Raw genomic sequence first — 13,739 nt, forward strand, 5'->3', positions numbered from 1 at the left:
CAAGTAGATTGATCTTTATGATCTTATGTGGATCGTGATAGGTGAACTACACAAGTGAGCCCAATGGACAGAGGCTCAACCCACAACCCAGTAGCCGTAAGTTATTTCTTATCTCTTAACTGACTGAGTCAGAGATAATAAAATATATAATTATTTAATTATTTAATAAGGCGGTTACTGATCTGATCCTTTTAAATCGATTAGTCGACAACCACTAAACACATTAGGTTGTGCATCTAGAGACTCCATTATCTCTGCATTCTCTAGAGACTCTAGGGACCAGTGAGTTATGCATCTGTTTACGCTCGAGGTAATTGAGCTTTCTCAAGCGATCAATGGATTCTTCAGATACGCATACATTACTTTACTTGTTCATATGAATTGAGATATACAAATTTAACACTAATGTGTTTTTCTAAAAAATAATCTTAATAAATAAATCACTTTATATTTATTTTTTAAAATATTATATTAAATAAAAGTAAATATAAGAAGATAATATTTATTTGAAGACATGTAAGTAATTTATTCGAAATGAGATTTGGTTAAAAATACTTTACATTTTTTTTAACAAATGGAGTATAATTTTAGGAAGAAAAAACAATGAAGGGGAAAGAAACATGGAAAGGGGAAAAAAAACAAATGTTAATGCTTTACATAAGTTTAAGTAAGATTGTTGATTAAACAAGAAAGGAAAAGTGATGTTCAAGAGGATACAAGATGCAAACAAAGTTACTAAAGAAGCAAGGAAAATTTTGAACGAGGAAGAGAGAAATGGCTATGTTAGAATGATTTAAGAAGAAAGAGAAATAATACAAGAGCCATTGTAAAAGTGGTAAAGTATGTGAAGAATAATGAAAATTTGAAGGTTAAGAATGATAACATTGGGTTTGATAAGATATTGGATGTTAGTTACACAAAAATCCACCATGCGCCTTGTGCATAATTAATTAAAGTGATTAAGCCCGTAAAGTCATCGATACGTATAATAAGTGTTTGATTAGAAATAAATAGAAAGTTTGTTGGAATGTTAATGAGATTGTCTAATCAGGGAATGGAAGTTGTAGATGAGATAGAACATGAGAAGGAGTTTTATTCGAAAATTAAGAAAGTATGGCAAAAATGATTTATTAAGATAAAGAGCATAATCAAGTTAGGGGAAAATAGAGAAGTGTTTGAGTCAATGTTGGTGTAGTGCATTTTCGGTGTGACGTTCAATTTTGGTTTTAAAATTTAAATGATGCTAGAAATTAATTTATTGAATAAATTGAAGCTAATAAATATCAATTAATATTGATTTGAGTTTGATAAGATTATTTCATAGTAATTGAAAATTTTCAGATAATTATTTGAGGAAATAAAATTTAAAATTTAAAAATATAGCACCAAGTCATGATTTTTTTAAAAAGGGAGAAAATTAAAGAGATTAAGGGAGATTAAATAAATTATGTAATTGTATCTTCCAAAATAAGGGCAAAAGTTCATGTGAAATAGTCATACAATTAGGAGACGTAACAAATAGCTGATATATAATACCCAACTTGAGCAGTATAGCACGCATACGAATTTTAATCGATTTTTTGAGTTAAAAATAAATTTTCCATTATCCAATACCAAATAAACCAAAAAATCGATTTTGCCCAAAAAATCTATTAATTCCCTAAGCAACAACACTTGGCTTCTGCATTGGAATAATAAAAGCATGTGAGAAAATTATAAAAAAAGTTCAAAAAAAAATTATAAGAAAGACACAATTAATAAAAATAAAATTAAACTATCTTCTTTTCTATTTTTTTATATAAAATTCAAAATTTGGATCTTAAAAAAATTACTAACATAAGTTTCTGTTAATCACTACCTTCCACTTAATGCTTATGATAAAACTAATTTAAATAAAACATTAAATGATAGAAAAAAATTAATTTAATCTAATTTTAAATTAAAGGTCATTACAAAAATTGTTGCAAAAGTTTAGAGAGAGAGATATTTTACATTATTTATTATATTGCTACATTTTTTATGTTGTTAAAATTTTTAGGCAGTGCTTAACATCTTTATTAGATATAACTTATATTCGTGATGTCATTAAAGATCAATTTATATATTATCATCTTCATTAATTATCATAAAATTGATGTTTGGCATTTAAGAATTAAATTTTTTTATTAAATTTATTTTAATTAAGACACATTGAGTTATTTGACTAGATGAGCTCATGGGATGAGTTCAAGAAGGATATGAGTAAGGTATTAATAACCAAACCATTAATTGAACTAATTGAGATACTTATTTAAAAGTTAATGATTAAAATTATAATCAAGAATAAAATCAATTATAAATAAATCATTTTATATAGTTTATTTGTCTAATCGGGAGGGTTGGCCAAAATTTTCATACTATAAAAATATAGATGTGAGAGCCATTTCACATGTAACCTTTTTAATAACAAAAATATAAGAATCAGTTTATATTCAAAAAATTGTATTTTTTTTTAAATTTGTTTTAAACCAGACATTACCTTTTTATTTGTTTTTACCAGCTTAAACCAAACATTACTATTAGCACATAGGCCTAGTCCATAGGCTACTATTAGGATCAGCTTTTTAAAAGGCTCTAAAGTTTAAACAGAATGTTATTCAAGCCAAAAAAAACAATGCTAACCAAAAAAAAAAAATTAAGTCGTAATAATGATCATCACAATGTAATAATTCTATCTCCGGCCCCAACCTAAAATAAATGTCAATCTAATTGATGTCATAACAACTACTAACTCTTTTGTTTATAGGCATATCTAAATGCCTTGTCTTCTACTTCACATTCCTTTTCGTTTTTGGTGGTATTTAATAGAATCAAAGTCTAACCAAAACATCTTCATAATCGTTGACTGGCTTGGCAATAGAGGATCTGATTCGGTCAAGCTAACATGATCAACTCAAATAGCCAAGCTAAAGAAAATTTTTTTAGATAGTGATATATACTTTATATCAATAAGAGTTAAATATTTTATAAACAATATTATAAAAATAAATTATTAATTTTATTGTTTAGAATTATTAGTTACATTTTTTATAATTTTTTTATCAAATCTATATAATATAACAAGAGTGGTTTCATTAAAAATTAATCATAAATTTAAAAATTATTACACAAACATTGACAAGGCTAAATTATACTTCAAAGTTAGATAATCTCTCAACAAAAATATAAAAGTTCTTAATTTTATTTTTTTAAAAAAATTTAAGCATTTTAATTTTTATAGATTAACAAATTTAATAAATGAAACTAGAAGAACTCGATTAAAATAAAAAAATATAAGAACAAAATTTACAATTGAACAAAATATAAAAGCATGCTAATTAATTTTCTCTAAAATTAACTTTCATAGATTCAATATTTAGAATACTCTAAAATATCTTTTCATTACAACAAGTGAATATGTGCACTGGCGAGCTTCATCAAGTATAAATAATAACCACAAAAGGAAGATAATAATTTTGAAAAATATAAGTTAAAAATCTAAAAGTTATAATTTGGGATAACGTTCATATTTTATTCCAAGTAATAATTTATTATATAGTCATGATAGCATAAACAATTAAGTTATAATTTTTTTTTTGAATAACAAGGCACAGACAAGCCATGAAATGTATAAAAGAACTATGTTAAGTCCTGATATGTGAGATTCCTACACCCTTAAAAGTGGATCATTGGACATCTTGATATCAAGACAATTATGGTCAACCTGAGTTGAGTTATAATTTTATAAAAATAGAAGAAAATTTAAAAGAATAATAAGTGATAACTAAATACATATTTTCTTTTTTTATGAAAACTAAATACATTTTACTTGCATTGCTTAAAGTGTGAGAAATGACATGCATTGTTCATAAATTGTGAACAATGCAACTTACTAAAAAAATTATTATATAAATGGATAACACATACACAATATTGATGATTATTTTGGATATTTTCTCAATTTTTGTTTAAAACATTTATGATATTCTTGTGCAACGTTCAAGTAAATAATTATTTTTATGAATGATTAATAATTTATTTTTACTGAAATTTTTATTACATTGGAGATGATATTACATATTATGTAATATTAAAAGGAAAAGAGTCGACTAAGATGGAGTTTGTTATAAATTTAATAATCATAAGTATATTACCAATGCAGTAGATTGACCGGTCGGACCCGCTTGAAGAGTTCTTAGTTTAAAGCACAAGGCATCACAACAACACAACACAACGCATTACAGAATCGCAAAATCAGTTGAAGCTGTCCGTCAGTGTGTCCCCTTCAATCGGAACAACCAAAAACGCCAAAGGCTTCCGCACAAAAACTAACGGCCTCGGACGGCGCCGTCCTCTTATTCCGCTTTCTCTTCTCTTCACTTTTCTCTTTTCAAAAAGCATAGTTTCCATCTTTCTTTCCTTATTCTCTCCTCCAACCCTTTCTCTCTCTCTTAAAGCATTGTTCTGTCGTAGGATTATCACCAAGTGGAGCTGGCCCTTTGCCTCTGATCCAACAATCTCAAGTCTAACTGAGCCTACTATATTATCTTCTCATGATCTGTAATTCCTATTTTCCTTTTTTTTTGAAGTTTTTTTTTTAATCTGGGGTGGCTTTTGCTTGATTATTTCAGCTTAAAAACACAGGAAAAGTAAAGTTAAAACAATCGATAAGTAAGGGAAACAAGGAGAAATGGGGTTTAGCTGTTTCTTCTTCCATTAGCCTTGACTTCGACAAGCTTAATGAGTAGTGTGATATCTTTAGAAGTTTCTGATTTTGGCTATGTTTCTTAAACTGAATGTTTCTCTTCTTTTAATATATTTTCAAATTCTTTAAACTTAGATTCTCTGAACTTTAACCTGCTAAATTGTACTGCATTAGCTAAAGTTTGTATTTTGTGATGGCCATAGAGTGAATATCTTGGAACAATGACGAGGGTGTCCCGTGATTTTGGTGACACCATGCAAAAGGAGGCAGTGCCTGTGGTATCGGCAGATGTGATATTCGCTTCTAATAGGTTTCCTAATTACAAAATTGGAGCTAACAATCAGATCATAGAGACAAAGGATGACCCAAAAGTGCTATCTATGAAAGAAGCTGTTGCACGGGAGACTGCACTACTATTGGAACAGCAGAAACGTCTCTCAGTTCGCGATCTTGCTAGTAAATTTGAGAAGGGTTTAGCTGCTGCTGCTAAGTTTCTGAAGAGGTTCCATACTTTCTATTTAATTGCAGTTCTTTATTAATTTCAACGTAGTTGTCAGGGTTTTTTCAATAGGTATGCGTAATTTTCAATTGAAGTTATTAGTTGTAATAGTTTGCTGAGAAATTTACATTCTCATATTATTTAATTATGTTATATTCTGGAAAAATGACAGGCTAGACTTAGAGAAGCAGCATCATTGGAAAAACATGTTCTTTTGAAGAAGCTAAGAGAGTTGCTTGAATCCCTAAAAGGGCGTGTGGCAGGCAGAAACAAGGAGGAAGTGGAGGATGCTATTGCTATGGTTAGTTTCAATTTTTTTTTTGGGTACTGTATTACTTTTTTGTTGTCTTTGTTCACGACAAACATCTTATTACATGTATTTCACTATTACCACGACTTTCCATGACTTCACTTTCTTTTTTTTGGAGTTCCTCAATGGCTAGGTTGGCTTCACTTTAAAGTTTTTCTTGACCCCTCGTTCCAGTTAGCATGAAGAAATATAGCTTTTAATCTGGAGTTAATTATTTATGTTCTTGGCCTGTCAATGAAATTGCCTTGGTGTAGTATGTTCAGGAGATGCCAATGTCAATTTCTGCATAATATTCATATTTTAATTGAGTGATTTCTGGATGTTGTTAGAATATTCTGCTTTTGCCGTGTCTGAAGCAGTTTCATTGACACACGTCAGTCATGGTTGAAAAGCTCTAATATCATGATATCTTCCCTTTTTTTTTTTTTTTCATTTCAAGAAAGATGTAGTGTGTGTGTGTGTGTGTCTGAAGTACTTCCATTGACTAATATCAGTCATGATTGAAAAGCTTTGACATCATAATGCCTTTGATTTTTTCTTTCAAGAAATGTGTGCTTGCGTGCAAGCCTGTGTAAAGCTTTCTCATTTTATCAGACTCTGAAGGTTGTTCTAGCACCAGTTAGTTGCACTTACACCATCTTTTCTGCGTGTATCTGAGACTGCCGATTCAAGCTCTTGATTTGATTAGTGAAAGTAAAACACTTTCATCATCAAGCCACAAGTTCAATAGGCTACTTAAACTCTCTTTTAAGAAGTGGTTTTGTAACACATTACATGTCTTCTTTAGGTTGAAGCTCTAGCAGTTCAACTAAGTCAAAGGGAAGGGGAATTGATACAAGAGAAGGCAGAGGTGAAGAAGCTGGCAAGCTTTCTTAAACAGGTGATTCAAGCTTCATGGAGTAGTGGGAAATCTATATTTTCTTGGGTGATAATTGAGTAGATGTTTGAACCTAAGATCTCTTGCTAAAATACTCACATCCCTCACCACTAGACCACACCTAGGAGCTTATATCTTTTACCCTTTTTAATTGTAAGCAGGGTTGTCCTTTTTCTATACCCTACATAAGAAATTTCTTTGTCCATTGTTGAAATCTTGGATTTGATTATAGGCTTCTGAAGACGCTAGGAAACTTGTAGATGAGGAAAGAGCGTTTGCTCGTTCTGAAATTGAGAATGCTAGAGCAGCAGTTCAGAGAGTTGAAGAGGCTCTTCAGGAACATGAGAGAATGAATCGAGCTATTGGGAAGCAGGTTTGTGCTATTTGCTTGTCTTGTTGAACCCGATTTTCTTGATTATGTATTCTGTACCAATGCTTTTTCTTAATAGTCTAACTAATGCATGAAATCAGGATCAAACCTTAAACTAGGTACATGTTTGAATTTGTCTAGCTATACTTAGTTTGTCCAAAGGTGGATATTTGAATTCAGTGGCTTTCATGAATTCTTTGATTTAATCCTCATCTATTTCGAACTAAGAAAAGGAAAGGGTAAGCAAATATGCTTAAGAAGTTTTCTTTTTTCCCTCCAATTTGATAACATTTGCCGTTTTCTTTCATGCCTTTTTAAAGTTTGAGCATAACATATCCAATATGCTATTATTGCCTTGCTCTCCTCTTTCTTAGTTGTCCCTTCTTCACTGTTATTGCTTCCTCTTCAATGTTGTGACAGAAGCACTTAGTTGGTAGGATGTACTTTCTAAAGCAGTTAAAATTAGGTTGCTGGTAGGCATTATTGTTGGTGAGTACTGGGCTTCTCATTTCTTTGTCAGCTGGATTCTTGTTTTGTCTGACCATATCATTTTAGTCATTAGATAAGGTATTTGGTTTCTTTTGAGTGTATTGGATCTTGAGATCTAAATGTGAAAGTCTGAATGACTAGGAAGTTCCAGCTCCTAGCCTCCTACAACTTCTTTGTAATTAAAATGTAGTGACAGCAGCTTTGGACTGTAATGCATTCTGCAATGTATGAGATTTTACCGTTGAAATCTTTGTATAAAGTTGTTGCACCAGGGGCATAAGCTTGTTTTTTGTCTTGAAGAACCCCATAATTTATGAGTATCTGTCCCTTTTACTGTTTCCTGTCCTGTCCCAAAGAGATTGGAGAAATGACAGAGACTTTACTCTGGCACATTGATTGCATCACGCTTACTAGATGAAGCAATTTTCAGAATGACTCATAACACTGATTCCAACTTGTACTATAAGGATTACTTAGTGTTAGCATAAAAAATGGAAAGACGATTAATCTCTTTTTCCTTCCCGGGATAGTAAGGGCTAATAAAAGCTTGATCCCCTTTTGGAAAATTTCACCGACACTTAGACATCTAACTGAGACCCGATAATGCTGTCTGTGATCTTGCAATGTTAAGACTATTAATATGCCCCTGGAACAAAGAGGTGCAGCTGATTGAAGTAATAGCAATCTAATTACACAAGGCTAAACAGTTGTGAAAATAATATAGTGAGGTATTTGGAATATTACAATCTACTTCAAAAGCAAAATGAGTGCAACATTCTGAGATGATTTGATCTTTAAGGCATATGCTTGTACTTTCCTGTTCTATTGCTGACTGTCTATTTGTTTGTTGGTTGTCATGTGGCAAAACATTGTACAAGTAACCATTAAAAGTTGGGGGGTGGGAATTACAGAATTATGTAGGAGAGTTAGAAAAGGGTTGTGATCATTAGAGACACATAACTGATGCAGCAGAACTAGCCATTCTAGCTGTATAAAAGAAGGGATGGCTGTATCAGAATCACTTGTAATGAATGAGATGAAAGGCTGGTGAGTTACCAGATTAGCAATACCACTGTAACACCTGTGTTCTCTCTTAGATTAATGGGCATCTTGAACTTTTTAAACTTAGTTTCCTGTTGCTGGTGTAAAATCCAGAGAGGTTGGGGAGCTTAAACTTTAAAGTTCAAACCCCTTTTTTGCTTGGAAGGGAATAGATGGACATTTCAAATCAGGTTTGAAGAGAATCTTTTTTGTAATTCTTAATCAGACCTGTTCTAAGGAATCTTTACTCCTGAGACTTACAAATCTAGACATAACTTTTCTGAGTATCTGGTCATATATGATGTCTTTTTAGGCAATAATTTTGTACATTCTCTCTATTTAAGGATATGTTTCCCTTGGTATTGTTTGATATATTATTTATCAAAAGAGTGGTTGCCAGGAAAACCATTTAAGCCGTGAATACAACAGATCTATATCAACTATATATTTTTCATTTTCTGTCTCTGTTGGAAATTTTAGGACCTGGAGCAATTAATGAAGGAGGTTCAAGAGGCTCGAAGAATCAAAATGCTTCATCAGCCAAGCAGGGTATGTGTCAATTAGCTGTTTCTATTTTGTCTCACATGAATATAATTGTGTTATTCCTTAAATTATCTTGTCACAAGTCACAACCTAGTTTCCCCCCCTAACAATCCATAATTCCCTTCCATACTTATTGGTAGCTTATTTGGGTATGTTACTTGGTCTAAGGTCTCTTAGATATGTTTTTTTAAGAAGACGAGGTCAGGTATCAGGTTGAGTTTCTGGGAAAATACTTTACCTATTTGGTTCATTACCCATGCTTTAGGCTCAATGAGCTTTAATATGAGAGGGCATGTTAAGGGATGTGGAATAAAAAAATATTCCTTGCCTTATCCTAAGTCCTAACAGCTTAAGCTTTTGGGGTAAATGTTGTTCTTGACACAAATATTTAATGTCAGCACTAGAAAATTATTTTTAGAAGCTGAATGTATTGATTGTTGATATATAAGGTTATGGATATGGAACTTGAGCTTCGGGCATTGAGGGCTCAACTTGCTGAGAAGTCTAGGCATTATCTTCGACTTCAAAAAGAGGTACTCCTGCCATCATACACCATCTTGAAGTGCTCATAGATATGAACAGCATCCTTGACCTCTATAAAATACTCATGCAAATGATGAATCTTATAGATTAAAAAGGTTGCAGGTCATTATTGTTGAGATGGTGCTTGATTTCTATACTAGTATTCTGTTCAACTATAATCTGTCTTCAGTATAAATATGTTTTTGGACATTTCAATTTCTATGTTTTCATTCTTTTGAACTGGCTAACTTTAATTTGGTTTTTGGTTGGGTTGTTGAGAAACCAATCTTTATCACACAGGAAGAGATTTTAAATGGATTCTATTTTGATCACTTTGGGAATGAAATATTTTGTTATATATGATAGAGCACAATGGCGTCTTGCAATTCATGTAGCCGACCCCACCTAGTGGGATAAAGGCTTGTTGTTGTTGTTGTAGATTTCGCACTAATAGTGGGCCATTTTTGCTACTATTTATCTTTCAGTAATTTCCTTGATTTGCTTAATGCCTTCTTGTTTATCTAGTAACTAATATTATCTACGGTTATGTGACAGTATACTGTATATACTAGTAGGCAGTATCCTGCTAATTGATTCTGTAAAATACTCAAATCTAATCAGCAATACTGAAAATATGGTCTTGGATTGCTCTCCCTCAAAAAAAAAAAAAGAAAGAAAGAAAGAAAGACATCTAAAAGAAGGAAACTGAAATTATAGAATGATAACCTTTGGGGATCTATGACTTGTTTAAGAACGATACTGTAATCGAGCTTCACTGTTCTATAATTTTGTTTGAAGTGAGTGGTCCTTTTTGTTAAACTGAAGAGTAATTTTACTTTCCAGCTAGCAAGGGCAAAAAGGGCTGAGGAAAATGTTCCTCATTTGTACGAACTAGAAGGGACTGAAACATTAGGTTCATATCTGCAAATTCAACCATGTTCTGACCATGCTCCTGAACTTTCAAAATGTTCAATTCAGTGGTATCGTGTAGCATCTGAAGGTGCCAAAAAGGAACTCATTTCAGGTACTGCTGCCAATAATTTTGCAAAATTTCAAGATATAATATTCCAGTGGTGTTGTTTTTATGTTCAGTTTCAGCTAGCCATAGATTTGATCACAGCAGTCTCATAACATTCCGGTGGTGGTGTTTTTACAGTCACTCCCGAAGGAATGTGAAAAGAGTAGCATATTTGGTCATCATACGTTTGTCCTTTTTGTGTTATAGCAAATTAAAGCAGTCATTAATTAGTTATTAGTATTCATATTAACATTGCGTGCTCTCTCCCATTATTAAAGCTCTCAACAACTTTTCTCTAAAAGCTAATCTTAAACCTATTGATAATTATCTCCATGCCCGTTGGTCTTTAGTGTCCAAGTCCTCTGAAATTTGTTCAAACTGAAAGTCTGACAAAAACCTCTTTTTTTATTTTGTTTCTATTTTAGATCAATGTTCATATTGACTTCCTGTGTACATACAGCCAATTGTTTCCAAAATAATCGCATGACTTTTCTTTAAGGACTATTTAACATATTGAATTAACTATTCTTATCTATTGGTGGGGTTTATTTTGTTAGCTGTGCATTGTTCCAATTCTAAGGTTGCATGGTGTTAGTACAATGTAATATGCCTTTCTCTTTTTCAGGAGCTACCAAACCAGTGTATGCCCCTGAACCTTTTGACATTGGACGTAAATTGGAAGTTGATATTATTTCAGAAGGCCAGCACATCATCTTGTCAACCACTGGTCTGATAGATCCAGGTTTGGTGCTAGCCCTGAATCTCCACCAAACACTTTGATCTAGTATTCATCAATAGGCATGATTTCTATGTGTTTTCTTTAATTTATAACTTCTACCTTATTTGTTTTGCACAATTTTAAGAGATACGCGTTTCTTTATTCAATCAAGTTGATGTTAAAACATTGGTCTAACATTCTTGTGCAGCTGCTGGTCTGGGAAACTATGTAGAGGCACTTGTGCGAAAACATGACACTGAATTCAATGTATGTCACTTTGATCCTTGACTTTCCTTCCTGTAATTAGCTAATTCCTATATGAGCTTTCAATATAAAGATGTTGCTGAGGTATTGGTCCTGAATTATTATATGTACCTATTATTTGCTACTGTTATGCATATCATGTAGTTTTAATGGGCTAGAGTTGTAAAAACTACTCTTGCACCCTTGCTTAAAAGCTTTAAGCTTTCGTGACTGCAAATTTGATTGGCCAATTAGTCTAGAGTTTGAGAATTTCACCATGCTTTAGCTTTAGATCAACCAGTTTTGGAATACAGCCTCGTTGTTCAAGAGGATATTGTTTGGCTTAATAATTGAAAGTTCAATATGAAGTATTTTTTCTTAGTAAAATGTATTCATGTTTTTCCTACTCTGCAATTGGATATAATAGTTTAAGCTAAAAAGTTATAAATGATTGGACTTGTGACAATAATATCATAATTGTACGCAACACTCTGTACATTGCAGGTGGTTGTAAGTCAGATGAATGGTTCGCATCATTCAACTGAATCTATTCATTTACTTCATGTTGGAAAGATGAGGATGAAGCTCTGTAAAGGAAAGTCAACAATTGCGAAAGAATACTATTCATCTTCAATGCAGGTATGCCAAGTTTTGCATGCCATTCTAGTTATAGATTAAGACCTGTCAATTAGGGCTGGCCCAATCAAATTCAGACTTTCTTCATTTAAGGCTAGCAAGTGACTTATTTCAAGTGCCGTTTAGTTGATATGATCCGTGTATATTTCTTCTTTTGCTGAATATAAAGAATTATTTTTAATAAAGTTAGACTGTTTTAAGTTTTATTAAATGGTTAGAATCTGCTCAAAATGACCGTCATTTTTTTCACAAAAAAGTGAGAGTATCCTTATGTGTCTCAACCTAGCCTAGAGACCCGACCTTGCAGCAGAGTTGACTTTTTGGGTTTTTTTAATCAGTCCTATCGACTATCGTGTCCCTTATGAACTTGAATATGGCCAACCAACAAGCTTTGTTCTTTCTTAATAGCTCTGTGGAGTTCGAGGAGGTGGAAATGCTGCGGCGCAGGCGCTATTCTGGCAAGCAAAGCCAGGGCAATCATTTGTGTTAGCGTTTGAATCGGAGCGAGAAAGGAATGCAGCTATCATGCTTGCAAGGAGGTTTGCATTTGACTGTAATGTACGTGGTTCTGACCTTTCTAAACTGCTTCTTATGTTGAAACTCAAAATTGTTAGAATCTGATCTTTCATCAATGAGTTAATTGCATTTTACCTCTGGCTTTGCCCAATATCAGTTTGCTTCGATCAATGAGTGAATTGCCATTAAAGTCTTATACATGGAACAATTTCATAATATTCTGAGAATTAAGATGGCAATGGCTAGAGAGGACTGAAACTGTTGAAGGTAAGGAATGAGTGAAACCTAGTTTTCATGATAAGTAAGGACTCTGTAATGGAGGTTTGAACTCTGTATGTATCAAGAGATTTCAGTCTCATCATGTCTCAAGATCTTTGCTTTCCATTTCATGGCTGAAATCTTGAACAGAACAAGACTGAAACTCCTAGAACTGTACAGAATCTAAAATCCCGGAGAGGCACGAACTGATTTCGGCAAAATGACAATAACGATAGACTAAATTTTTGCAGCATTATCTCTTTTGATTGCCATTGCTGAGTTTGGAATGCATAAAAATGCAGATCTTGCTTGCTGGACCAGATGACAGAGCTCCATTAGGGACATGAAATGAAGGGCCTCCTTAAATATGTCTAAATTTGTGAAAATGTAATTAGAGTTCTTGTATTATAAGTGTGAAGATGTATGACTGTGAGAGAAGAACATGGCTTGTAATTGTTTCGTGGTGTGGATTCATGCCTTTTGTGGTTTTGAATCCCTTCATATAGTTTTCTTTTGGTTTCTTTTTTTGGGGGTTAATTTTTACTTCAACACCAAGGCATTTTTTTTTGCTTGCCTTTGTGAGTGATGGTTGAGAAAATTCCAGAGCTTCTTAATATTGTAGAATTGGTGGTAACTACATCTTGTGTTTGCAATGCTAATTGATTGCTTTTTGATTTGTTGATAATTTCTCATAATTATTCACATGATGATCATCTCAGGACAGACCAGGCAAAAATGATTAAGTAATTAATTAGGAACATTTATTGTTGGCAATTAATAATAAAATATGGCAGTAATAAATGTAGTAGTTTGATATAATATATTTGAAAATAAAAAAATAAAGGATGAGAATAACTTTATATACGTAACTATATAGTTCTGATCTTCTAGTACAAGTATTAGCTTATTAATTTTTATAGACTAAAATATATCATAGTATGTTTATGTATAATAGTTATGTATTTTGTTTTAATAA

General features: G+C 32.3%; 1 protein-coding gene across 1 annotated transcript; it reads left to right on the forward strand.

Annotated features, from left to right (window-relative positions):
- The first annotated feature begins 4,242 nt into the window (after nucleotides 1-4,242).
- On the forward strand, nucleotides 4,243-13,448 carry LOC129303901 (stomatal closure-related actin-binding protein 1-like). The gene is made up of 14 exons (XM_054943480.1): nucleotides 4,243-4,578; nucleotides 4,927-5,225; nucleotide 5,281; nucleotides 5,395-5,523; nucleotides 6,320-6,412; nucleotides 6,642-6,782; nucleotides 8,790-8,858; nucleotides 9,302-9,385; nucleotides 10,218-10,398; nucleotides 11,018-11,134; nucleotides 11,319-11,377; nucleotides 11,858-11,992; nucleotides 12,398-12,547; nucleotides 13,066-13,448. Exons 2-14 carry the CDS (start codon nucleotides 4,945-4,947, stop codon nucleotides 13,108-13,110), a joined length of 1,485 nt encoding a protein of 494 aa, XP_054799455.1. The 5' UTR covers nucleotides 4,243-4,578; nucleotides 4,927-4,944; the 3' UTR covers nucleotides 13,111-13,448.
- The last annotated feature ends 291 nt before the right edge of the window (nucleotides 13,449-13,739 follow it).

Source organism: Prosopis cineraria, unplaced genomic scaffold (assembly GCF_029017545.1).
Source record: "Prosopis cineraria cultivar Desert tree isolate PC_DT_omini unplaced genomic scaffold, ASM2901754v1 PC2, whole genome shotgun sequence".
Lineage (NCBI taxonomy): Eukaryota > Viridiplantae > Streptophyta > Magnoliopsida > Fabales > Fabaceae > Prosopis > Prosopis cineraria.

Coding starts and splice junctions, on each gene's coding strand:
- LOC129303901 (XM_054943480.1), top strand. CDS start 4,945: ATGACGAGGGTGTCCCGTGATTTTGGTGACACCATGCAAAAGGAGGCA. Junction 11,378..11,857: donor AACATGACACTGAATTCAAT/GTATGTCACTTT, acceptor TGTACATTGCAG/GTGGTTGTAAGTCAGATGAA. Junction 12,548..13,065: donor GGTTTGCATTTGACTGTAAT/GTACGTGGTTCT, acceptor ATAAAAATGCAG/ATCTTGCTTGCTGGACCAGA.